General features: G+C 50.1%; 1 protein-coding gene and 4 pseudogenes across 1 annotated transcript; 2 read left to right on the plus strand and 3 right to left on the minus strand.

The window, feature by feature from the left end:
• Positions 1-2,723: 2,723 nt before the first annotated feature.
• LOC132223386 (heat shock transcription factor, X-linked member 3-like) lies at positions 2,724-4,070 on the plus strand (annotated as a pseudogene).
• Positions 4,071-5,308: 1,238 nt separating this feature from the next.
• Positions 5,309-6,634, minus strand: LOC132223387 (protein EOLA1-like; annotated as a pseudogene).
• A 1,928-nt stretch (positions 6,635-8,562) lies between these two features.
• On the minus strand, positions 8,563-12,033 carry LOC132223388 (melanoma-associated antigen 10-like). The gene is made up of 3 exons (XM_059678617.1): positions 11,973-12,033; positions 11,563-11,802; positions 8,563-9,677 (listed from the first exon to the last, which is right to left on the minus strand). The coding sequence occupies exons 1-3, from the start codon at positions 12,031-12,033 to the stop codon at positions 8,563-8,565; spliced, it is 1,416 nt and encodes a 471-aa protein (XP_059534600.1).
• Positions 12,034-17,953: 5,920 nt separating this feature from the next.
• LOC132223389 (melanoma-associated antigen 4-like) lies at positions 17,954-18,931 on the minus strand (annotated as a pseudogene).
• Positions 18,932-24,843: 5,912 nt separating this feature from the next.
• On the plus strand, positions 24,844-26,189 carry LOC132223390 (heat shock transcription factor, X-linked member 3-like; annotated as a pseudogene).
• Positions 26,190-26,698: the final 509 nt, after the last annotated feature.

The raw sequence follows: 26,698 nt of genomic DNA on the forward strand, positions 1-26,698 counted from the left end.
TTAAAGTATTACAAAGGGTATTACATACTTGTCCTCCCCCCCCCCCCGCACTTGACAATCCCCTGGCCTCCCCTACCCCCCAATGTCTTATGTCCATTGGATATGCTTATATGCATGCATATAAGTCCTTCAGTTGATCTCTTACCCCCCCCCCCCTTCTGCCCCCTTAACCTCCCTGGGCTTCCCACTGTGTTTGACAGTCTGTTTGAGGCAGCTCTGCCGCTGTATCTATTTTTGTTCATAAGTTTATAATGGTCTTTATTATCCATGAATGTGTGAGATCATGTGCTATTCTTCCTTCATTGACTGGCTTATTTCACTTAGCATAATGCTCTCCAGTTCCATCCATGCCGTTGCAAATGGTAAGAGTTCTCTCTTTTTTACAGCAGCATAGTATTCCATCGTGTAGATGTACCACAGTTTTCTAATCCATTCATCTACTGATGGGCACTTAGGCTGTTTCCAGATCTTAGCTATGGTGAATTGTTCTGGATGAACATATATGTGCATATATCCTTTCTGATTGGTGTTTCTGGTTTCTTGGGATGTTGCAAAGATTTTTAAACAGAAAAAATTCTCTGGAATGGCATTCCAAGTCTTCAGTAGTTTGTTTTCGACGCTATTGAAATTACTCTTTCCCTCTTTCGTCAATCCATGTCTATGGTCTTTAAGATAACTTGTTACGTAAAATTATTTATTTATCTAATATGCACCTACACTGAACTTATCTGAAAAATAAAAGGTTAATATTAAGAAAAAATTGTAAATTGAAGATTATAAGAGAGGGTTTCGCGTGCGAGCACAAGTTACTGGCATGCCATGTTTGGCACGCGTGCCAGGGGTTGCCCACCCCTGCTCTAGGGCATGTCTTCCATGAATAAACTTATTTTTGAATGAATGCTTTGTAAACCTGTTTAGAAGTACAAAGACCATGGACTGAACACGAATCTAGACTGGGTGCTCATCTTTAAGCTGAGAGGCACCTTGGGGTATTTTCTTCCCTAATGCCTCTGGATTCCCTTTCAGAACAAAGGAACGACCCTCAGAGAGGACAAATAACACCACTTACTGGCAGGGCTGGGACCAGGACCTAGGACCCGTGCAGGTGGTGCCTTTCCATCTCCCTATACAGAGTGATTATTAAGACCAAAGTTACCCAAAACAGCTAGAGAACATGGATCACCGAAACCACTGTCGTATCCTCTCCTCTATGGTGAAGATGACTTGAATTTTGCTTTTGTGCCATCCCACACCCAGGCTCACATCTAAGTTCAACTACATATTTATGATTATTTTCATATCAGCTTCCTTCAGTCACAGCTAGCTAAACAAGATGGAATTTAACTTAGTAGTGAGTCTGTGTATGGTTCTTGAAAAGAAGCTAACCCAAGAGCAAACAAAATGATTCAATGTACCTATCTTCAAGGCTATGGCAGAACAGGAACACAGTGGTGTGTGTGTGTGGGGGAGGGTGGTTGGGAGGGGTAGGGGGCGGAGGGCTTCTGGCAGGGAGAACAGGGCTGGCTTCAGAGTGAGTCAGTGAAATGCTTTGTTTCCTCAGAGCTGAATATGTGCCCAACCACAAGTCACCAATGAAAAGGGCAAGTACCAAAGGAGATCCAATTTGGAAGTGGGAAGCCTGAAATCTGGGAAAGCCAAAGCCCACCCACCTCACTGAAGAAAGGAAATGGGGCATAGGGGAGGCCTCAAGGGAGTCTGAATCTGAGGGTCTTGGGAGGGTGATTTGAGAAGACACATGCAGGTGCCCCAAAGTGAACCCATCTTGGGTAGTGAGAAGAGTTCCTATGTGGAAGACATAGAAACTAAAGCCAATGTTATTGTGACCTGAGAGTGGTGAGATTTGGCGGCAAGCCAAGCTCAAGAGGGGGCTCTGAGGACATCAGAGGGTGTGGCTGCCCATTCCCACTGCAACACCGTGTTTAACATCTTCTCTCAGGTGCTTGGGTAGCACTGTGGTTGAGGAATGAGTGGAACATTCCCAACTGTGCTGAAACACAGCCCTATTCTAGGGACAACTGGACCCAGGGCTAAGAAAATAGGACTCTCTTTTGGGCTCATCTGAGCACGACCTGCCAATCAGTAGGCACAGCTGGAAGAGACAAAGCAGGAAGCTTGTGAGGGGTGCATTGAAAATGGGGGCTACCTACTGAGACTAGGCAAACCACCATTTTCTGAGAGACACAGTCCCCCAGGAGCCCATCTGACCCAGGCAGTCTTGGTGGTTGCCCAGGCTAAGACTAACCAGGGCCTTGCCCTTGAGCAACAAAGAGGCCATGAACCGCCTGCACCCCTTCTGTAGGGATGGGGGTGGAGATAGGATCATGACCTCTCAACACATCCAGTGAACTAGCAACAAGAAAAAATCTTCCTGGCACCATATGAACACCTTTTATATTAACCTGACCACTATTTCTCTATACGTTTAGAAGAGAGAGAAGATGGGGGCCCTCCCGATATCCACTCCCCTACACTTGGCCAGGGCCCACACTCCAGAGCAGCCAAAAGTCACCTTTGTGACATCACATGACTTAAGCAGCTGGTTGCCCCACGACCAAGACTCTAGAATATTGAGGACAGTGTATGTAGGGTGTCACTGCTGTGACTAAAGGCATTTCTGACCCCGCTTTTGAAGTGATAGGATCCTGGGTACCAAGTGTTTTTTGATGTAGAACATCAACATGGCTAATCAGAATACCCCTGAGATGTAGGAAGCCAAGCTGGCCCCATCAGAGGATGGACAACCACCAATAATGTTCCAATATGATACATCCCCAGATCCTCATGTGTGTCCAAGTCTTTGGAGGGGCACGGGGACCAAGAAGAGAGCCCAGATCCAAGCCCCCAAGACAACCGCAACCACTGGACCCAAACAAAGGCACCACCAGTGTGGAAGGAAACAACATTCTTCTTGGGCTGTCCTTCCCAAGAAAGCCTTGGAGGATAGTGGAGGATGAGGCCTTCCCGTCTGTGTGTTGGAATGATGACGGAGACACCGTGATCATTGATGAAAATCTTTTCCAGAGCGAGATTCTTTGCCGAAGGGGCGACGAGCAAATCTTTGAATCGAAAAGCCTGAAGAGTTTCATCTGCTTGCTGAACCACCATGGCTTTAGCAAAATATGCCCAGGAAACTCTTCAGTTTGCTCTGCAGGGAACAGGATGGTGGTAAAGTAGAAAGTCCTCCCATTTCCCACGATCCCTGTTTCTCAAACATCTTCCTAGTGGACCCAGCAGAACAATATACTGAAAGGGCATGATTTCAGGGCCTAACCCCTTTTCATATGATACAGTATTTATGAAAAGATGAGAAAGTATAGATTTTCATTTGAAACTATAGCCCCCTTAGAGATAACCTGCAGGGATGAGTAAAGACTCTGAGCGGCCAGTTAATGTCAAATAGGTATATTTTCTCCACAAGTGACTAAATTAATTAATTTTGTTTCAGATCTACAGAAATTGCAATTTCCAGAGAGGCAAGCCTTGCCTCCTCGAGAACATTACAACACAAGGCAACCCGGTGACATGTGTTTGTCCAGGGACCAGTGTCACCCCACCCCCCCCAAAAAAGAAAGATGAAGATGGCCCCCACAAGACACTCCCCAAGATCACAGCACCAGAGTGGCGGCAAAGAAGCCGAACAAAAGGCTCAGGAGACAGGCAAGAATGATTGGGGACCCAATGCCCCTCCCCCCCGGGCATTCGAGATCACAGTTCCTCAGCCCATGGAGAGTGCCAGGGAGGTCCAGTGCCCAAGTGAAGCAAGTGGTTCAAGTGGGGAGGGTATTTTGGCAGTGTCATGTTTGTTCCCTAGGATATTGCCGGAACCAAATGACATAGGGGATCTGCTACCCCCTCCCCCCACCCTCATCAAAAGAACCGCTACAAGGTTCAGTGATGTCTTTGTACAACATGTGCTATTCCACACTGATCGCTGGCGTTTCAGTCATGACTCCATCAAGGACCCTGACTAGGCTGAGGAGGAGCAGGAGGGCTCCTCAGATAACAAATGTTCAGTCTGTGAGCGGTTCAAGCACAATGCAGGCCCATAATGTCACAGGCTTTGTAACCATGAATCCATTTCCACTTTAATAACGAAAGGCAAAAACTACATGGTACAGAATAAACAATCCAATGAGAATTGTGAGTCTGTGTTCTTCTGTTTCCGCGCCACACACCTCATCAGAATGAGCCTGAGGAGGCTAGAAATCCTGGCTCCAGACAGGCTTTTGTCCCAGTTGTCCTCGTTCATTTTCACACCCTCGACAAGGAACTGGCTAGGGGGTCCTGAGGCAAGCTCAGGAAGATCTGGTCCCCTGATCCTTGCCTACTGGTCAGGAGACAGAAATGCCCAGCATCACCTTATATTATTCATGCAACTTGAAACAGGAGAGTCTTTACTCACAGATCTCCCTATGATGCCAGGAAGTTTCTGATCAGCATCAGAGTGTCTCTAGCCCAAGTTCCTGGGGCCTTGCAGAGAGGCCCACCTAGAACCCGGACCACCCCATCTGCTAAGCAGTGTACGACAGAGCCAGTCTGACTCAGAAGACTGGTCATTCCAGGCAATGCCTGCGAGAAAACACATCATCCTCACAACTAACAGCTATTAGTAACCCCGCTAAAAGTGACCCAAATAAAGATTGCTCATACAGAAAACAAACGAACAAACAAACAAAAATAAAACACAAAAAACCTCTACCCATCACTTTTCCATCAGAGTTGTATTTCAGAGCCGTTCTTGGGTCACAAGGTAGCTATGTGACATGTGTAACACAAGCTCTCGTGAGCCCAGGGACACTTTTACAGCAGACCAGTCACTTGCCAGGACAGACAGCTCCTTTATTTCAAAGTCTGATGTCCCTTTCACTGTGAGTGAGGCCAGGCCTGGCTGGTCACCCTCTGGCAATCATTCAGTGCCCGCTCCCAGACCGCCCACAAGGACCCCTGGGTGCTGCTGAAGTGTTCTCTGAGTTTGACCAGAACAAAAACATGGGCGTCCCAAACAATAACCACTTCTATGAAAGCGTTTTTCTCTGTAAAACCCAGGACTGAGCAGGACCAAAAATAGTGATAGCACCAAGATATTTCCTGACAGCTTTCCCTTTTCCCTAAAGGTCAGAGTCCTTGACACAGTCAATGAGCCCAGAGAGGCATCTCACAAGGACAGTCGCCTACATCTGGGCACAGAAATCTGTTTAGTTGAACAGCAGATGGTGGGTAGTGCTGTCCACGATGGTGCCAGTTCAGTTCTACATCCGCGGCATGATGGCCCATTGATGGTCATGATTCAGCTGGATTCTCGGTGACCTTCCTGTGGAGTCCTCCTGCCCCTAGGGGACAGGTGCTGTGGGATGCCTACCTGGAAGATATCCTTTCCCCCTTTCCTGGGTATGGGCTCCAGTAAGCACCTGGGGTTTGAAAGTGCCCTCGGGTACTTCTGCTTCAGGTTGGTCAGTACAGCCTGCTTTTCCAGCTCCACAACCTCCTCAGGAGCACATTTTCTGGGCCCGCAAAGATTCCCCAAAGTCAAGGAGCCCTGGGAACCACGAGAGAAGCATTGAGATGTTTTTCCTTCCATAAACCAAGGGCTTCTCTTGAGAGAAAAGGGTTATTCAGAGTTATACCCACTAGAGGCTAAGTTGATTTCACCAAAGAGACACAGAGTCAGCTGTGTCCCTCTGACTGAGCACTTCAGATGTGTCAAACTCTGCTCAGGGAACCCTGGGTGAGGCCCAGGAGAGAGGGAAATGAAGTGGGCAGAGCCTGGTCACTACTGGGCAGGTCCCAGCCTGGCTGCTGGGGGCAGCACCTACAGGTCAGAAGGGCCCCAGCTGCTGTGGGGAACCCACAGGCAATCAGACCCCAAGCTCTTCACCAGGTGCAAGAAGCTGGTGTGGGACCTCAACCACTGAGGAGTGAGCGAAAAGGCCCAGGATGCTATGGGCTGTGGGGGTGGGGCAGGTGTGTGAAGTCAGGCAGACAGCCTGAGTCTGGAGGCCACCTGACCCTCTCTGTGTGCTGTGCAGCGTCCTCTGGTCTGTCACTCACACACACATGCATGTACACACATAAACACACATGTGGGCATACAGGCAACACCACATGCAGACTTGGACCTGTCCCTGCCTCTCGGATCAGCAATGGGAACTGAGGCCCAGTGTGGACAGAAGGGTTCACCCAGGTCGTAGGAACTCGGCCCTCGGAACCCCAGCCTGGGCCCCTTGCTTCCCCTTTGAAGGTGTGCTGCTTACACAAACTACAGCCCCACTGCCACAGGTTGAAAAGAAAACAAGCCCCAAATTCCTGAGCAAGGTCCTGGGGGTCCTCTTGGAGGGGTGTGGGTTGCTGCTGGGGTATCAGGCCTTGCCAGGGATCACTCCTCTCCCAGACTTCTCCCTTTGGGAGCAGAGCCTGAATCTGCATGGGGTTCCACCCCAGCCTCTCCAGAAGCAGATCCTGCCAGGGGGCTCTTCCCAGTCCCTGTGAGCACTGTGGATGGCGATGGTGCCGTTCCTGTGGCGGCTCAGTAGGGTCGCCAACGAGTCTCCAGAGTCATGACCCCATTTAAGACCAAGCCAGCATAAGGCTGCCAGGAGAGGCAGGAGAACTCCATCTCCTCTGAGATCCATGGGACTCATGTGGCCTGTGGGAACCCAAAAGTGTGAATGTCAATCAGCATCATGCATCAGCCCTCCGTGTTCATGGTCTGTGGGCTGACCTCTCCCCCCAACGTCCCCTGGGGCCCTGGAACCAGACTGACAGGGATGGTGGGAGAGCAGAGAGTGTTGGCTCCTTCTTCCTATCCCCACTCACTCAGCTGCCAGGCCCCATGGAAAGGGCTGGTGATGCAGATGCCTCGTCCATCAGATGCAGTCTTTGGGGAGCTCAGGAAACAAGGTGGAGACAAGTAAGGAGAGGCACTCAGGACAGGGTGTGGTCATTTCCACAAAGGAGGTCACTGAGGCCAGGGGAGCACAGATGAGGGAGAAAGGGTGCTTTGGCTTCACACCGGGTGAGTGGGTTCTAGTCCTCTCCCAGCGCAGACTCTCCTGGGCTCTCCTTCTCCTGCCCACCCCCACCCACCCTAACACTGTCAGCTCCCTCCTCTTTTCACCCCAAGGTGCTGCAGTTCCCATGCACCCCGGTCCCTCTTCCAGGGCTTCTGGTTGCAAATCCTTGGGCTCCAACCACAGCTGGACCCTGGGACACCACCGTGTGAGGTCAGATCATCCTGCCAGGTGTCTCCCTCGGACCCCTTGGGTGCCACCCTCCTCCATCCCCTGGCTGCACCACTGCTATCTGCTATCAGCAGACACTCCTGGCCCGCACCTGAGTCTACAGAAGGACTGACGAGCAGGAAGAATTGGCACCAGTACCCCACACACCAACCCACTTCGAGGACCTGGGATGGGCATGATCCAAGAATCCTAGAATTCAATCCTCAAATAACTGGGATAGGGTAGTGTCACTGTCACCCAGTCTACAGTTGAGAAGGTGGCACAGAAAGATGACTAGATGGCCCATGATCTTGGGGGCCCTGACTGCTTCACCCACTGTCCTTGCCTTTTACCTGGGGAAGGGGGACCTAGTACCTAGCGGAGCTCAGATTCCACAGGGCTGAGTACCTGGCCCGTAAGAGGACAGTCACAACGGGTGGCTATACATCATCATCATTGGGCCTGAGCTTCAGTTCCACACTACACATGAGCAACCTCCCCCTCTGGTTGACTCTCCCCTCCTGTCTAAAAGGACGTAAACATCACTTCATCTATTATGTCATCCTGTTTAAGAAATCATACCCACTCTCAAAGACAAAGACCCGGGGACAAAAGCTGCCTCCTGTTCACTCCCTTCCCAACCAGGTGTCCTGCCAGTCCCTCCACCCAGCTCCTCTCCTTTGTATCCCCCTCCCTCTCTCTGGCTGGGGTGCCTTTCCCTGTGAGGACAGAGGCTCAATGAATGTTTAGGGTGTACATGAACCAGTGAGAAGGGTATTTTTTTACTGTTCATGTTTCTACATTCTTGAATAAGCTACGAAAATCTAGCTCTGTGTGTGTGTGTGTGTGTGTGTGTGTGTGTGAGAGAGAGAGAGAGAGAGAGAGAGAGAGAGAGAGAGAGAGAGAGATACAAGAATTCAAAAATTAACTATTTTATTTCTGTTTTACAGCTAAGTTCTTTCACATTGAAAAATACCATTCCAATTCCATATTATCTTGTTACAGAGTACCAATAAAATGACAGATTCCTAATTAGTTTTACAAAATAGCAAAGCGCTTTCTCTTTAGTTAAATAACAATAAACCTGTGTGACCTGTGTCATTTGTAAACTTGGGTTCTGAAGCTAATAAACATTCTACTTAAAGTAACATTTTAAAATACCAAAAATAAAAGAAGATACATTTCTAAGTCACCCCAATGGAACAGAGACACAAAGATGTCATTCACTATGATTCCCTCATCCCCAGTCAGGCAGGCCCTGCACTAAGTGCTTAGATCACGACTGCCCCCCTAAAACACAAAGTAAAGAAATCTGCCCTGGATTTCAGTCAAGGCAGAAGAAGCCACTGGGCATGGCAGAAGAGCTTGCACTGGCCATGGCAGTAGTATCATCCGTGGTCCTAACTCTGGCCTGGGCTCTCTGTTCCTCCTCTCTCAAAGCCTCCTGATAGAAGTGTGTGAAGGATCTGGGGTCACTCCCACTGACCTGGGACAAAAACTCCAGGACTTTCAACTTGGTGGTCTCAGCGTGGGCCCTGGGACCCCACAGGAACTCGTACCGTGCAGGATCGCTGTTGGGCACCTGCCGGTACTCCAGGTACTGTTCCTGCACCCAAACTCTGGTGAGGAGCTCCCTGGGCTCCCCATAGATGCTATGCTCCATCCCCGCATGCACCCCCATGGCATTCAGTGCTTCCCATATCCTCTCTTCGGGGACACAATCATCCTCCGAGAAGAGTATACTAAGGATGAGTATCAGCAGGCCAGTCTTGGGCATACTGTGCTCATCGCTCACCATCCCATCATAGGTGAGGCCCAGGTTGGTGACTAGGACATAGGTGTGGCTGGTGGGGTCCACTTCCTTCACATCAATGCCATAAACCAGCTGCATGCACTCAGAGGCCTCCCTAAAGATTACAGCAAAGTGGTCCTGGTGCTCTCTGATGATGCTACTCAGCATTTCTGCCCTTGTGGTCTGCTCCTTTGTGCGATACTTCAGGAGCAGGAACCCCACCAGATCAGCTACCTTATCATTAATCACACATCTGGGCAAGGACTCTGTACCTGGCAGGGCCCAGGAGGTACTCGGACCCTCCCCTTCTTCGCTGATGGATTGGCTCAAGGGAGCAGCAGCGGCAAGGGCAGTAGGGGAGGCATGGGCACTTGGAGAGCTCACGGGAGAACTCGGTGCCCCAGCAGCAGCAGGAACCTCCTCCTGCTCCTCATTCTCTTCCTCCTCCACATTCTCCTCCTGCTCCTCCCCCTCCTCCTCTGAGGTGCTTGGGTTACTTGAAAGCAGAGGATAGCTAGAGGAAGAGGTGGAGGAGGAGGAAGAGGAAGCAACAGGGGTGGAGGAGGAGGAGGAAGAATCCTCTTCCACAGGCATGGGAATATCAAGCGAGGAGCGTTGACTCTTTGGAACTCGAGGCATGATGACTCCTGTCAGGCAGCCACAGGAGTGCGGGCAGGAGGTGTGCAATGAGGACTCACAGGCCTGGGGGAGAGAGGAAGGGTAAGTGGCCTCAGCTGAGTACACCCTTGGCCACTGTGAGAAAGGGGGACTACAGGTCTCCTCTTTAGGGGTGCTCTTGGGCCTCACTGGGGTCTCTCCTCCTGGGTGGCCTGTACCCTAAGATCCTGAATGAGGAAGTCAGATGGCTCTTTGGGGTACAGTCGGCATAGGCCAGGGTTCTGTGGCTGGCAGTGGGGTGGGGTCGGGTACTGAGGGCGTTCTCATCGATTCTGGCACGGGGGAGACCCTAGGGACACATTCTAGGTCAGGGCAGGCACCTCACCTTGACTGCTGGCACTGCCTGGACCTCCTCTGCTCTGTGACCTGTGTTTTGTGCCTCAGACCTAGGCCTTTACCTCCTGGTTCCTGGAGTCCCTGTAAGAGGAAACGAGGAAACACCTCAGCGTGCAGGTGGCATGCACAGCCATGGGCCTCCAGTGCTGACAACAGGGAGGCCGGGATGCTGTGAGGTCCCCACTGTTCTGGGCTGGATGGTCTCCTGCATCCGCCCTCGGCGTCCTCTCCTTTCCCCTGGCAGGGCCTGGAACCTCCCCTTGCTGGACCTGAGGCAAAACTCTCAGAACAAGGCTACATACCCCTGAAACTGAACAGAAGAAAGTGAGGGGGCCCCGCAGCAGACCACACCTGCCCAGAACCTCCCACGGGATACAGTATGTCATGGCCAAACTCTGTGGGGTCTATCCGTCCTGGGACGGGGAATCCCCTCAGTCCTAACTGTGACATCTGACAGGGTCTTGGATAACTTCCTGTGCTGACCGGAGGCCACTTACCTTCAGACTGAAATGCTCACCTTCCTGAGTCACTGGTGGAGGACGTGAGGGACAGCACGGCTAGCCACCACGTTCCACTTTCTCTCGTGGCTGACAGAAGTGGCAAAGTAGGGCTGGGACTCCCCCTGTTGTGATGTGAGGGGTTCCCTCAGTCCTCAGCTGAACCTTGAAAAGAGACAGCAAGACTCGGGAGCAGGGGAGGAGCATTAGGGTTCCTTCTGTCTTTCCTCAGATTGCTCACCTGCAAAGAGGTCAGAGTCCGGGCCACCTCCCCCTCCTCCTTTGCTGACCTGCATGTGCTCCCCTCAGTCCAGGTCTCTCACCTACCTGAGGCCCCCCCTTCCCCGCCCCCCCCAGCCCCATCAGAGTGCTCTCAGTTGGACAGCCCTGCCTGGTGTGTCAGAGCTGAAAGTGGAAGTGGGGTGCATGTCCTTGAGGCCCACATTTGTTCTGGAGGACAATTCCCCCTCCTTCCTCCTGCATGGTCAATAGCTTGGCCACTTGCAGTGCCCGAGTGTCCTGGCTCTGCTGTCCATACGCCTCACCCTTTGTGTAAGGCCAGACCTCTTTCATCTTCCTGAGAGCAAAGGGCGCGGGAGAAGCCATGGGAAAGCGATTCCAGAAATCCCAGGGCTGAGAGCAGGTGCGGGCTTCTGTGGGGTTCCCACTGTGGTGGGATCCAAGGTTCCCTCAGTTCTCCCTTAGGATCCTCCCTTGACTCTGGCAGGTGCTGGCCCCACCCTCTGCTGATGTGAGGTCCTGCTCTTTATACCCAAGCCCCAGACTGTCAGACCCAGATGCACCAATGAGGAAATGCCCCCTAGGATCATCCTCCACGAGGCCTGCCGGATGGACTATGGAGGGCCCTGGGCCCACCCTCTGCTGTTCTCAAGTATTGTTCCCGGTACCGACCCGGTTGTGCAAGTCAGCGCATGCTGTGTGTGGTCATCCTCCAGCGGGATCCCGGCACTGACTCTGGTTTGGTTTCCAGGGTCCCTGCGTCCACCCTCAGGGTCCTCACCTTGGCTATGGCAGGTCCCTGGCCCACTATCTGCCGAGATGGGGTCCTGATCCCTGTACAGAACCCCCAGAGTCTCTGAGACCAGGACTGACTCTGGTCTAGCTTCCAGGGTCCCTGGCCCACCATCTGCCGAGATGGGGTCCTCCTCCCTGTACAGAACCCCCAGAGTCTCTGAGAGCAGGACTGACTCTAGCTTCCAGGGTCCCTGGCCCACCAACTGCCGAGATGGGGTCCTGCTCCCTGTACAGAACCCCCAGAGTCTCTGAGAGCAGGACTGACTCTGGTCTAGCTTCCAGGGTCCCTGGCCCACCATCTGCCGAGATGGGGTCCTCCTCCCTGTACCGAACCCCCAGAGTCTCTGAGACCGGGACTGGAAGCGGAAGGGAGGAAGGGGGTGTGTTCATCCTCACAGGTGGCCCCCATCTGCTCTGGCATGCGCCGGCCCCGCCCTGTGCTGTCGGGGGTCCTCATCCTCACAGCCACCCCCAGAGACTCTCAGACCCGCCTGCGGAGGTCAGGTAATGTCCTGCGTGTGCCCCTCCCGAGTCCTGCGGGCTGGCTCTGTGGGGGTCTGGGGTCCTCCCATCCCTGACTGCCCTCTGACCAGGACTCTCCGAAGCTGCTCTGCCCTCCATGCGGAGGAGAGGCCCAGCTCCTTACCGCCGCCCCTTCCCAGCCTCCGCTGTGCAGTCTGGGCACCCCGCATGGCCACCCGGCATGGGGCCCCTCCCAGAGGACAGCAGGGGCACCTGTGCGGCTTCCCGCTGCGGTGCGGTGGGACCCGGGTGCTCACCCAGACTCCCCCAGGGCCCAGCCCGCCTCAGCCCCAGTGAGGTCCGCCCCACCCGGGCAAGCCCCGCAAGGCCCGCGTCATGGGAGCCCATGGGAAGGTCACAGAGGCTGCCTAGGGCTGTGGGCTTCACCCCCTGCGGGCCCGGGGCTGGCTCTGCTCCTGACGGCAGGGTCCCTGGGTCCAGCCCCGTCTGAGGGACCCGGGTGGCCTCAGGCCTCCTCCCACGCAGCCGCCCGCCACATGGACCCTGGAGGCCCTGGGCCCTGTGGAGCGACGCGCCTCGCCCCTCACCCTGAGTCCCCAGACCTGGCTGCGCCAACCACGACCGGCCGCGTGTGGCCAGCCCCAGGGGCCTCCCGGGACGGAAACCGTTGTCCCAGGGCCCGGGGTCCCTCGCCCTCCCGGGCACCCTCACCTGGACTCGGGCGGGTCCCGGGCTGCCCTCGGGACGTGAGCGAGCTCAGGATCTCCTGGGCATCCCCAGTGTCTCAGAGACCCGGATGCGGAAGTGAGGAACGTGCTGGGGCAAGGCCTCTGAGACCGGATGAGGCGTGTGTGGTCCCCCTCCCAGAGGCCCTTCCATGTTGAGCCTGTGGTGGGGGCAGGGTCTCTTCCTCCCCCGCTGCTCACTGTGACTCTAGGCAGCTTCTGCCCCCCTCTGCTAACCAGAAGCCCTTCTCTTGATGGGTGTCCCTGCCTGAGGCCCGTCCTGGAAGGCAGGTGGACCCTAACAGAATCAGAGCTTCTGCTGCCTGCCACAAGGACAGCCAAAAGCAGGGGGCGGGTGCTGCCGAGAAAGGAAAGGATTGATTCCCGAGTCACCTGACCTGGGCCAATGGTGGACTCCTGTCCCAAAGACCACTGTCCTCCTCCTACCTAAGCCCGCCTTTCTTGTTGTTGTCTTCATTGCCAACCGTGTTACAGAGGTCCCCTATTCCTCATGGACCCCTTCCAGCCGGAACCATCCCCTGCCCCAGGCCTTCACTACACTATTGCCTGTGTCCATGGGTTACGCACCCAAGTTCTTTCTACCTCTCAGGATCTATTTTCTTCATCAGTTAATTTGCTCTTTGGACCCCACATATGAGTGAGATCCTGTGACACTTGCCTTTCTGGCTTATTTCGCTTAGCATAATAGCCCCTGGGTCCCTCCATGATGTCTCAAAGGGCAACAGAGCCTTTTTTTTTTTTTACTGCTGTACAGTGTTCCATGGTATAGATGTACTACAGCTTTTTTACCCACTCATCTGCTGATGGGCACTTAGGCTGTTTCCAGATCTTAGCTATTGTAAATTGTGCTGCTACCACTATAGGGGTTTGTATATTCTTCCTGATTGGTGTTTCGGGTTCCTTGGGATATATTTCCAGAAGTGGGATTACTGGGTCAAATGGGAGTTCTATTTTTAATTTTTTGAGGAAACTCCATACTGTTTTCCACAGTGGCTGCACAAGTCTGCATTCCTACCAGCAGAGTACTAGGGCTCCCATTTCTCCACATCCTTGTCAGCACTTGTCATTTGTTGATTGGTTGATGGTAGCTATCCTAACAGGTGTGAGGTGATACCTCATTGTCATTTTACTCTGCACCTCTCCGATGATCGGGGACTTTGAGTATTTTATCATGTGTCTCTTAGCCATCTGTATGTCCACTTTGGAGAAGTGTCTATTTAGTCCTTTGCCCATTTTAAAATTGGATTGTCTTCCTTTTGTTAAGTTGTATGAGTTCCTTATATATTTTTGGTTATTAACCCTTTACCAAATGTATCATTGGCAAATATGTTCTTCCATACAGTGAGCTCCCTTTTCATTTTGTTGATGTTGTCTTTTGCTGTGCGGAAGCTTTGTATTTTGATATAGTTCCATTTGTTTAGTTTCTCTTTTGTTGTTGATGTTGTCTTTTGCTGTGCAGAAGCTTTGTATTTTGATATAGTCCCATTTGTTTATTTTCTCTTTTGTTTCCCTTAACCTAGGTCTTAGGAGATGCATTGGCGAACATATTGCTAAGAGACAAGTCTGAGATTTTGCTGCCTTTGGTTTCTTCTAGGATTTTTATGGTTTCACAACTGATGCTTAAGCCTTTAATCCATTTGAGTTTATTCTTGTGTATGATGCAAGTTGGTGGTCTAGTTCCATTGTTTTGCATGTGCCTGTCCAACTTTCCCAACATTGTTTATTGAAGAGCATGCCTTGATTCCATTGTATCCTCTTGTATCCTTTGTCAAATATTAATTGAATGTAATGTCTTGGGTTGATTTTTAGCATCTCTGTTTTGTTGCATTGATCTATATGCCTGTTCTTCTGCCAGTACCAAGCTGTTTTGATTACAGCGGTTTTGCAGTATAACTTGATATCTGATAGTGTGGTCACTCCAACTTTGTTCTGCTTTCTCAAGATGGCTCTGGCTATTCAGGGTCTTTTTTGCTTCCATGTAAACTTTTAGAGTACTTGTTCTAGATCTGTAAATATGCCATTGGTATTTTAATAGGGTTTGCATCTAATCTATAGATTGCTTTGGGTGGTATGGACATTTTAATGATATTAATTCTAGCAATCCATGAACACGGTATATTCTTCCACTTCTGTATATCACCCCCTATCTCTTTTTTCAATGTCCTGTAGTTTTCTGAGTACAAGTCTTTTATCTCCTTGGTTAACTTTATTCCTCAGTATCTTTTTTTTTTGTTGTTGTTGCAATGGTAAGTGGGATTTTTTTTTTTTTTTTAGTTTAGTTTCTCTTTCTGAGAGTTCATTGTTGGTGTGTAAAACTGCCATCTAGTTCTGGGTATTAATTTTGTATCCTGCTACATTGCTAAAGTCATTTATTAAGCCAAGTAGTTGCTTGCTGGAGTCCTAGGGTTTTCTATGTAGAATATCATGTCATCTGCAAATAATGACAATTTTACTTCCTCCTTTCCAATTTAGATGCCATTTGTTTCTTCCTCTTGTCTGACTGCTGTGGCTGAGACTTCCAGTACTATTTATAATAATAAAAGTATAATATGCTAATTAGACCAGACCCCTGAATGAACTTCTGGACTTCATACCCGGCGTCCTTCTGGAGGAAGCCACTGTGGTGGGGGCTGAGGCAGAGGCAGTTACAGGTGATCAGGCTGGTAGGCGAGCAGTTACGGGCAATGAGGCAGGCAGGCAGAGTCATTAGGGGCGATCAGGTATGCAGGCAAGTGGGTAAGGGTCATGAGGCAGGCAGGCAGAGGTGGTTGGTGCAATTAGGCAGGCAGGCAAGTGGTTAGGGGAGATCAGGCCATCATGTGAGCAGTTAGGTGCAATCAGCAGGCAGAGGGCAGGTGAGTGGTTAAGAGCCAGCAGCCCCAGATTGAAAGATGGATTCTCACTGATTCAGTTTTGGAAGATTGTATATTTCTGTGAATTTGTCCACTTAATCCACATTGTTCAGCTTATTGGCATAAGGATTTTCATAGTATTTTCTTACAATCCTTTGTATTTCTGTGGGGTCAATTGTTACCTCACTTCTTTTGTTTCTGATTTTACTTATTTGGGTCTTCTCTCTTTGTTTCTTGAATGTGGTTAAAGGTTCATCAGTCTTGTTTATATTTTCAAAGAATTAACTCTTGGTTTCATTGATCGTTTATATTATATTTTTCATCTGTATGTCATTTATTTCTGCTCTGACTTTTATGTATTTACTTCCTCCTACTTGCTCAGAGCTTTTCTTGTTGTTCTCTTTCTAATTTTTAAGTTGTATGGTTAAATATTTTATTAAATTTTTTTCTTTTTTTGGATGTAGGTTTGTAAGTGCTATGAACTTCCCTCTCAGGACTACTTTGCTGTGTCCCATAGATTTTGATTTGTTTTGTGGTACTTTTCTTTTGTTTCCAGGAAGTTATTTATTTCTTTTTTGATCTCATTAGTAAGTCACTCATTGTTTAGTAACATGCTATTTAGCCTCCATGTGTTTGAATATTTGTGAGTGTTTTTACTGTAACAGATTTCTAATTTCATGCCATTTATTTAGGAGCACCTAAATAAAGAAAATTAAAAAAAAAAAAATTAGAGGATTTTAAGGGAAAGATCAACAGCAATAAAGTCATAGTAGGGGACTTTAATAGCCCACAGACTTCACTGGATAGATATTCCAGACAAAAAATTACCAAGAAAACAGTGACTCTAAATGGCAGACAGGTTCAGGTGAATTTAAATGACATTTAGAGAATATTTCACCCCATAGCTGCAGAATATAAGTTCTTCTGATGTTCACAGGTGTTATTCTCAAAGATAGACCACATGTTAAAACACAAAACAAGTCTCTACAAGTTCAAGAAGATTAAAATCATAACAAGCATCTTCTCAGATCACAATGGCATGAAATTAGAAAAAGCTGCCACCCCCAGCTTCTTTAAAATCAACCCCAGCAGAGGGAATCACAGTTTCCCAAGTACCCTGGCTCAGGCCATGCACATCATTTTTTAACTAAGGTATTACATATGTGTCCTTATCCCCCCCATTGCTCTCCTCCACCCCCCACTCATGCCCTCACACCCTGGCCTCTGTGTCCATTGGTTAGGCCTATATGCTTGCATACAAGTCCTTTGGTTGATCTCCCCCCCTTACCTCCACTCTGCCCTACCTTTCCTCTGAATTTTGATGGTCTGATCAATGCTTCTTTGTCTTTGGATCTGTTTTTGTTCATCAGTTTATGTCGTTCATTATATTCCATATATGAGTGAAATCATGTGATGTTTACCGTTCTCTGACTAGGTTATTTCGCTTAGTATAATGCTCTCCAATTCCATCCATGCTGTTGCAAGTACGCTGCGGTAAAAATGAAGTCCATTCACAAGTGAGTGCTGGTCGCTGGAGGCCCACCGCCTCACCTCTTCTGTTACTTGTTTGCAGGACTAGGGGGACACCTAACCCCTTCCTTATATGACTTCAGCTCCTACACTTTCATCCTGTGGGTGGATATGCCCTGCTTATGTTAGTGTGCCCACTACTAACACAGGGCCTTCCAGAGGACACAGGCTCAGTGAATGTCTGGGAAGTAAATGAACCACTGAGCAGGGGTCCTCTTTATTCAGATGAACCCCCCCCCCCTTTCTTGCCAGAACCAAGGATCCTTGAATAAGCTGTTTCATGGAAAGACAGATGAGAATATATAAGAAGCAAAAATTAACAACCTTTTGCTTTTATTTTTCTATTTCTTAACTCCATGGATTTTACTGCTTTCTTACACATTTCCAAGGAAATCCTATTATAATGTCATGTTATCTAGATTGGGATCACAAACTAGGATGGGAAGGGTCCCAATTTTCATTACACAGTAGCAAATCTCTTACTCTGGAGCTGGACATGTGGAAATATATATGTGATCAATGTCATTTACAAACTTACATGCTAAAAGTTTATGAAAACTTCTACGTAAAGGAACATTAGAAAATTTCCTTAAAAATTCACAAAATAATAAATCATAAATTTCTCAATCACAATAGGAGCCTAAACCGTTCCCTGGGCCTCACTACTGGTTTGTTCTCAAAGAGAGTTGAAAATTGGACGCATTTTATGCCCAGCAAAAGAAGTTAATGCACATGGACCTGAAAAGTGCCTGGATGCAACTCTGGTTCAGGCATAGTATTTCTCATTGCACTCAGGCTCTTCAGGCAGGCATGGGAGGAGATGGAAATCCCTACTAACCGTGTGCATAAACTTGAGGGCTTTCACCGTGGTTGTCTTAGCATGGGCCCTCGGGGCCCACAGGAACTCATAGCATGCAGGGTCGCTATTGTGCACCTGGCGGTACACCAGGTACTGTTCCTACACCCAAACTTTGGTGATGAGCTCCCTGGGCTCCCCATAGAGCCAATGTACCTTCCCATCATGCACCCCTAAATCATGCAGTACAGCCCAGATTTTCTCCTCAGTGGCACAATCACCCTCTGAGGCGATCACACACAGAACTGTGACCAGGAGGCCTGTGTTGGGAAATCTGTGCTCATCGCTCACCATCCCATCATAGGTTAGCCCCAAGGCAGTGACCAGGACAGAGGTGTGGGTACTGGGGTCTACTTCCCTCACAACAACACCAAAAACCAACTCAGTGCACTCAACGGCCGCACTGAAGAGCTCAGGAAAGTGCTCCTGGTGCTCTTTGATGACACTACTCAGTTTTTCTGCCTTTGTGGTTGGCTCCTTTGCACGATACTTCAGGAGCAGGAACTCCACCATTTCCATCATCTTCGAACGCAGTGATTTGTGGAGCAAGAAATCGGCATCATCTTCAGGGCCTCCCTCAGTGTTTGGACCCTCTTCATCTCGAATGCTGGAGTTCTCATCTTCAGATTGGCTGCATGGAAAGGCTACCATGGCATGGGGGGAGGGGCAGGCACGCTGAGGACTCTGGGGAGGACTTGGTGTCTCAGCAGCAGGCACCTCCTCTAGGCTGTCTATAAACAGGACTGAGGGGGAGGAGGAGAGAGACAGGGCATCTTCCTCCTCCTGCATAGCCCAGAACAGCTCCTCCACCAACAAGTCGGGGATCTCAACTGGGTACGGAAAGTGTTCCTCAGGCTTCCACGGCTCACTCATATGATGACCAGGCATGATGACTCTTGCTCGAACAGTGACCGAGTGTGGGCAGAAGATGGGCGAGAGGAACCACGGGCCTGGGGAAGAGTGGGCGTGAGAGAGGCATGAGCTGAGAAACACACCCTAGGCGGCTCTGACAAAGGTGACTTCCTGGTCTCTCCTTTAGGGGTGTACATGGGACTCACAGGGCTCACTCCTGATCAGCCTGCCCACTAAGAACCTGAAGTAGGAAGTGACATGACTGTTCAGGGTATAGAAGGCACAGCACAGGGTTCTGTAGCTGATGGTGGGGTGTGGAGGTGTCAGGCAATGTGAGGACCCTCTGACATGGGTGGGGAGCCCATGGGGACATATTCATGGTCGGCACATCACCTTAATTCCTAGCACTTCCTGGCCTCCTGCTGCTCTGTGACCTAAGAATATGTAGAGTAGACCAAGGCCTTCACCTCCTCCAATCCGGGGCCTCTTCTGGAGGGAACAAAAGGGCACCTCAGCATGCACACGGCAAGCACATTCCTGGGACCCCAAAGCTGACAGGAGGGGCAGCAGGACTCCCTGAGGTCCCCTCTGTTGTGGGTGGGAGGTTCCTCCGTGCACACGTAGGATACCCACCTTTCCCCTGCCAGAGCCTGGCCCCTCACTGCCTTCTGCTGGCCTGAGGTCAAATGCTCAGAACAAGGCCACACACACCTGACACTTCAGTGAAGAAACTGAGGGGGCTCCACAAGTGATCCCTCTCCCAGAGGATCAAGAAGGGGTGACTGAAGATTTGGGTCCATCTTTCCTGGGTTAAGGCTCTGATCATTTCTCACCATGACGCACTGCTGGGTTTCAGACCACTCTCTATGCTGACTGAGCCCAATCTACTTAGACTTAGGCTTAACCTCCCTGAGGTACAGGAGTAGGAAGTGAGCTGAGGTAATCCATGCACTATTCCTAGTTTCCCAATTGCTGACAGAGGAGGCAGGGTAGGTCTGGCTTCCCATGTGCTCTGCTTCCTTTCAAGGCTCACCTTGATTCCTTGCAGGAACTGGGACTCCTCTCTCTGCTGACAAAATGTGGTTTGGTGGATGATAGGATGTGTGGTCTCACACCAAGGTCCTCACCTTCCTGAGAGCTCTGAGACAAAAGTGAACAGGAGCTCCATCTGTCCCCACCCTTGTCCAGGTTCCCACACAACTAACACCAGGGCCTGGGCCCATCCATTCTGGGTACAGAGTTCCCTTAGTCTGGCCTGAGGATACTTTCCTTTCTTCCTGGCCTGGCCTGCATCTGAATCCGGCTGAACCGATTTCACCCTGAAGAACTTTCCTCAGTGAGAAAAGCTCAGGAGGAGCAGGCATGTGGGAAGGGAGAGCATGTCACACCCTGCCTGGGGAATCTGGATGCTGAGGTCAGGACACTCCCTGATGCTGAGGGCTTTCTTCTTTTCTCAGGGAGCACAGAGCTGCAGTTTCCCACAAGAAAGCATTCACACCTTTATGACCCTTCCACAACCTCAGCTTCTCTTTGCATGAACTGAAGTCATTCCCTCTGACCAAGGCCCTGTCCTTCCCGAGTGCCCTCAGACAAACCTGTGAAGGATCCAGCTCTGCAGACCCATGCCAGGCCTTTCCCAGGGCTGGCAGCAGCACAGACTGGGTTCAGGCCACCCATTGTCTGGAGTGTGGTATCGTCCTTCCTCCCTGAGCTACCCAGGTTTACTCGGAGAGTGCCTGGAACCTTTCCCTTCTGCTGACCTGAGAATGAATACTGCAGGCAATGCCCAACATCTCTCAGGGACGTCCAAGGTGGACTGCAAGACACACCGCATTGACAATCGTGCCGAGTCACCCAGTTGTGCCAGCAGAGCCTAAGCCAGCTGGTCCCCGTTTTCACTGGGGTGGGAGGTACCACCATCCTGCCTCAAGACCCACACTTTAATTACCAGCATTGCCTGGCACACCTCCCATGTTGCCCTGAATCCAGCACCTTCAGGAAAATGCCCTCACCTCCCTTTGCCACTCCTAAGGTAGAAGTTTGGAAGCAACCCAAATCCACAGGCCTACCATGAGGATTCCAGGTGCTGCTGATAGGAAGAGGGACACTGTGGACACTTATGGCCTTGGCCAAGCCTCAGGCATACATACTTCAAGGTGTGCTAGGGGCTTCCTGAGTCCTAACTTGGGTTTTTCCCTGGTATCCTGGCAGAGCCCTGCAGCCCTTCTTTGCCCACCTGGAGCCTGACCCCTCAGCCCTCAGGGGGTGGAGTCCGCTTGTCTTCCTGCAGGATCCTCACCGTGACCCCTGGCTGGAGCTGGAACCTCCTGTCTACCTGAGAGGCCCAAGTCAGGAAGAGAGCATGTGGTCATGGACACGGGGCCTCCCAGGGTTCACAGTGGGGGTAATGTGGGGCATCTCTGTTGTGGGGTCCCGGGTCCCTCAGTCTTCCCTTTGCATGTTCACCTGGTCTCGGGGCAAGACCCGGGTCCTCCCCTCTGCCGCCTTTGTGGTTCCCCCTGAACTGCCAGGGCTGACATCAGGTCTGGGCTTCTGCGGTTCCTCTCTGCATGGTCATCCACCCTAGGGCCTCCCAACACTCTCAGCAGGACAGACTTCTGTGGACTGCCCTCCAGTTAGGGTTCCTGGATCCCCCAGGGATCTCTGCGGAGATGGAGTTCTCCTGCCTCTCCTGTCAGCCTTATGCAGGCTTGGTCTTAAATGGGGTCATGACTCTGGAGACTTGTTGGCGACCCTACTGAGCCGCCACAGGAACTGCACCATCGCCATCCACATTGCTCACAGGGACTGGGAAGAGCCCTCTGGCGGGAGCTGCTGCTGGAGAGGCTGGGGTGGAACCACATGCAGATTCATACTCTGCTCCCAAAGGGAGAAGTATGGGAGAGGAGTGATTGCTGGCAAGGCGTGACACCCCTGGAGCAACCCACACCCCTCCAAGAATACCCCCCAAGACCTTGCTCAGGAGTTTGGGGCTTGTTTTCTTTTGAAACTGTGGAGATGGGACTGTAGTTTGTGTAAGCAGCACACCTTCAAAGGGGCAACAAGGGGCCCAGGCTGGGGTTCCGTGGGCCGAGTTCCTACGATTTGGGTGAACCCTTCTGTCTATACTGGGACTCAGTTCCAGTTGGTGAACTGAGAGGCAGGAACAGGTTCAAGTTTACATGTGGTGTTGTCCATGTGTTTGTATGAATGTTTTTTTTTTTTTGCTTAAAGTTTTACAAAGGGTATTACATATGTATCCATTTTATCCCCCCGCCCTAGACAGTCCCCTAGCCTCTCCTATCCCCCAGTGTCTTATGTCCATTGGTTATGCTTATATGCATGCATACAAGTCCTTTAGTTGATCTCTTACCCCCCTACCTCCTGCCCCCCAACCCTCCCCGGCCTTCCCGCTGCAGTTTGACAATCTGTTTGAGGCAGCTCTGCCTCTGTATCTATTATTGTTCAAAAGTTTATAATGGTCTCTATTGTCCATGAATGAGTGAGATCATGTGGTATTTTTCCTTTATTGACTGGCTTATTTCACTTAGCATAATGCTCTCCAGTTCCATCCATGCCGTTGCAAATGGTAAGAGTTCCTTCCTTTTTACAGCAGCATAGTATTCCATCGTGTAGATGTACCACAGTTTTCTAATCCATTCATCTACTGATGGGCACTTAGGCTGTTTCCAGATCTTAGCTATGGTGAATTGTTCTGGATGAACATATGTGTGCATATATCCTTTCTGATTGGTGTTTCTGGTTTCTTGGGATGTTGCAAAGATTTTTAAACGGAAAAAATTCTCTGGAATGGCATTCCAAGCCTTCAGTAGTTTGTTTTCGACGCTATTGAAATTACTCTTTCCCTCTTTCGTCAATCCATGTCTATGGTCTTTAAGATAACTTGTTACGTAAAATTATTTATTTATCTAATATGCACCTACACTGAACTTATCTGAAAAATAAAAAGTCAATATTAAGAAAAAATTGTAAATTGAAAATTATAAGAGAGGGTTTCACGTGCGAGCACAAGTTACTGGCATGCCATGTTTGGCACGCGTGCCAGGGGTTGCCCACCCCTGCTCTAGGGCATATCTTCCATGAATAAACTTATTTTTGAATGAATGCTTTGTAAACCTGTTTAGAAGTACAAAGACCATGGACTGAACACGAATCTTGACTGGGTGCTCATCTTTAAGCTGAGAGGCACCTTGGGGTATTTTCTTCCCTAATGCCTCTGGATTCCCTTTCAGAACAAAGGAACGACCCTCAGAGAGGACAAATAACACCACTTACTGGCAGGGCTGGGACCAGGACCTAGGACCCGTGCAGGTGGTGCCTTTCCATCTCCCTATACAGAGTGATTATTAAGACCAAAGTTACCCAAAACAGCTAGAGAACATGGATCACCGAAACCACTGTAATATCCTCTCCTCTATGGTGAAGATGACTTGAATTTTGCTTTTGTGCCATCTCACACCCAGGCTCACATCTAAGTTCAACTACATATTTATGATTATTTTCATATCAGCTTCCTTCAGTCACAGCTAGCTAAACAAGATGGAATTTAACTTAGTAGTGAGTCTGTGTATGGTTCTTGAAAAGAAGCTAACCCAAGAGCAAACAAAATGATTCAATGTACCTATCTTCAAGGCTATGGCAGAACAGGAACACAGTGGTGTGTGTGTGTGGGGGGGGGGTTGGGAGGGGTAGGGGGCGGAGGGCTTCTGGCAGGGAGAACAGGGCTGGCTTCAGAGTGAGTCAGTGAAATGCTTTGTTTCCTCAGAGCTGAATATGTGCCCAACCACAAGTCACCAATGAAAAGGGCAAGTACCAAAGGAGATCCAATTTGGAAGTGGGAAGCCTGAAATCTGGGAAAGCCAAAGCCCACCCACCTCACTGAAGAAAGGAAATGGGGCATAGGGGAGGCCTCAAGGGAGTCTGAACCTGAGGGTCTTGGGAGGGTGATTTGAGAAGACACATGCAGGTGCCCCAAAGTGAACCCATCTTGGGTAGTGAGAAGAGTTCCTATGTGGAAGACATAGAAACTAAAGCCAATGTTATTGTGACCTGAGAGTGGTGAGATTTGGCGGCAAGCCAAGCTCAAGAGGGGGCTCTGAGGACATCAGAGGGTGTGGCTGCCCATTCCCACTGCAACACCGTGTTTAACATCTTCTCTCAGGTGCTTGGGTAGCACTGTGGTTGAGGAATGAGTGGAACATTCCCAACTGTGCTGAAACACAGCCCTATTCTAGGGACAACTGGACCCAGGGCTAAGAAAATAGGACTCTCTTTTGGGCTCATCTGAGCACGACCTGCCAATCAGTAGGCACAGCTGGAAGAGACAAAGCAGGAAGCTTGTGAGGGGTGCATTGAAAATGGAGGCTACCTACTGAGACTAGGCAAACCACCATTTTCTGAGAGACACAGTCCCCCAGGAGCCCATCTGACCCAGGCAGTCTTGGTGGTTGCCCAGGCTAAGACTAACCAGGGCCTTGCCCTTGAGCAACAAAGAGGCCATGAACCGCCTGCACCCCTTCTGTAGGGATGGGGGTGGAGATAGGATCATGACCTCTCAACACATCCAGTGAACTAGCAACAAGAAAAAATCTTCCTGGCACCATATGAACACCTTTTATATTAACCTGACCACTATTTCTCTATACTTTTAGAAGAGAGAGAAGATGGGGGCCCTCCCGATATCCACTCCCCTACACTTGGCCAGGGCCCACACTCCAGAGCAGCCATAAGTCACCTTTGTGACAGCACATGACTTAAGCAGCTGGTTGCCCCACGACCAAGACTCTAGAATATTGAGGACAGTGTATGTAGGGTGTCACTGCTGTGACCAAAGGCATTTCTGACCCCACTTTTGAAGTGATAGGATCCTGGGTACCAAGTGCTTTTTGATGTAGAGCATCAACATGGCTAATCAGAATACCCCTGAGATGCAAAAAGCCAAGCTGGCCCCATCAGAGGATGGACAACCACCAATAATGTTCCAATATGATACATCCCCAGATCCTCATGTGAGTCCAAGGCTTTGGAGGGGCACGGGGACCAAGAAGAGAGCCCAGATCCAAGCCCCCAAGACAACCGCAACCACTGGACCCAAACAAAGGCACCACCAGTGTGGAAGGAAACAACATTCTTCTTGGGCTGTCCTTCCCAAGAAAGCCTTGGAAGATAGTGGAGGATGAGGCCTTCCCGTCTGTGTGTTGGAATGATGACGGAGACACCGTGATCATTGATGAAAATCTTTTCCAGAGCGAGATTCTTTGCCGAAGGGGCGACGAGCAAATCTTTGAATCGAAAAGCCTGAAGAGTTTCATCTGCTTGCTGAACCACCATGGCTTTAGCAAAATATGCCCAGGAAACTCTTCAGTTTGCTCTGCAGGGAACAGGATGGTGGTAAAGTAGAAAGTCCTCCCATTTCCCACGATCCCTGTTTCTCAAACATCTTCCTAGTGGACCCAGCAGAACAATATACTGAAAGGGCATGATTTCAGGGCCTAACCCCTTTTCATATGATACAGTATTTATGAAAAGATGAGAAAGTATAGATTTTCATTTGAAACTATAGCCCCCTTAGAGATAACCTGCAGGGATGAGTAAAGACTCTGAGCGGCCAGTTAATGTCAAATAGGTATATTTTCTCCACAAGTGACTAATTTAATTAATTTTGTTTCAGATCTACAGAAATTGCAATTTCAAGAGAGGCAAGCCTTGCCTCCTCGAGAACATTACAACACAAGGCAACCCGGTGACATGTGTTTGTCCAGGGACCAGTGTCACCCCACCCCCCCAAAAAAGAAAGATGAAGATGGCCCCCACAAGACACTCCCCAAGATCACAGCACCAGAGCGGCGGCAAAGAAGCCGAACAAAAGGCTCAGGAGACAGGCAAGAATGATTGGGGACCCAATGCCCCTCCCCCCCGGGCATTCGAGATCACAGTTCCTCAGCCCATGGAGAGTGCCAGGGAGGTCCAGTGCCCAAGTGAAGCAAGTGGTTCAAGTGGGGAGGGTATTTTGGCAGTGTCATGTTTGTTCCCTAGGATATTGCCGGAACCAAATGACATAGGGGATCTGCTACCCCCTCCCCCCACCCTCATCAAAAGAACCGCTACAAGGTTCAGTGATGTCTTTGTACAACATGTGCTATTCCACACTGATCGCTGGCGTTTCAGTCATGACTCCATCAAGGACCCTGACTAGGCTGAGGAGGAGCAGGAGGGCTCCTCAGATAACAAGTGTTCAGTCTGTGAGCGGTTCAAGCACAATGCAGGCCCATAATGTCACAGGCTTTGTAACCATGAATCCATTTCCACTTTAATAAAGAAAGGCAAAAACTACATGGTACAGAATAAACAATCCAATGATAATTGTGAGTCTGTGTTCTTCTGTTTCCGCACCACACACCTCATCAGAATGAGCCTGAGGAGGCTAGAAATCCTGGCTCCAGACAGGCTTTTGTCCCAGTTGTCCTCGTTCATTTTCACACCCTCGACAAGGAACTGGCTAGGGGGTCCTGAGGCCAGCTCAGGAAGATCTGGTCCCCTGATCCTTGCCTACTGGTCAGGAGACAGAAATGCCCAGCATCACCTTATATTAGTCATGCAACTTGAAACAGGAGAGTCTTTACTCACAGATCTCCCTATGATGCCAGGAAGTTTCTGATCAGCATCAGAGTGTCTCTAGACCAAGTTCCAGGGGCCTTGCAGAGAGGCCCACCTAGAACCCGGACCACCCCATCTGCTAAGCAGTGTACGACAGAGCCAGTCTGACTCAGAAGACTGGTCATT

Source organism: Myotis daubentonii, chromosome X (genome assembly GCF_963259705.1).
Source record: "Myotis daubentonii chromosome X, mMyoDau2.1, whole genome shotgun sequence".
Taxonomy (NCBI): Eukaryota; Metazoa; Chordata; class Mammalia; order Chiroptera; family Vespertilionidae; genus Myotis; species Myotis daubentonii.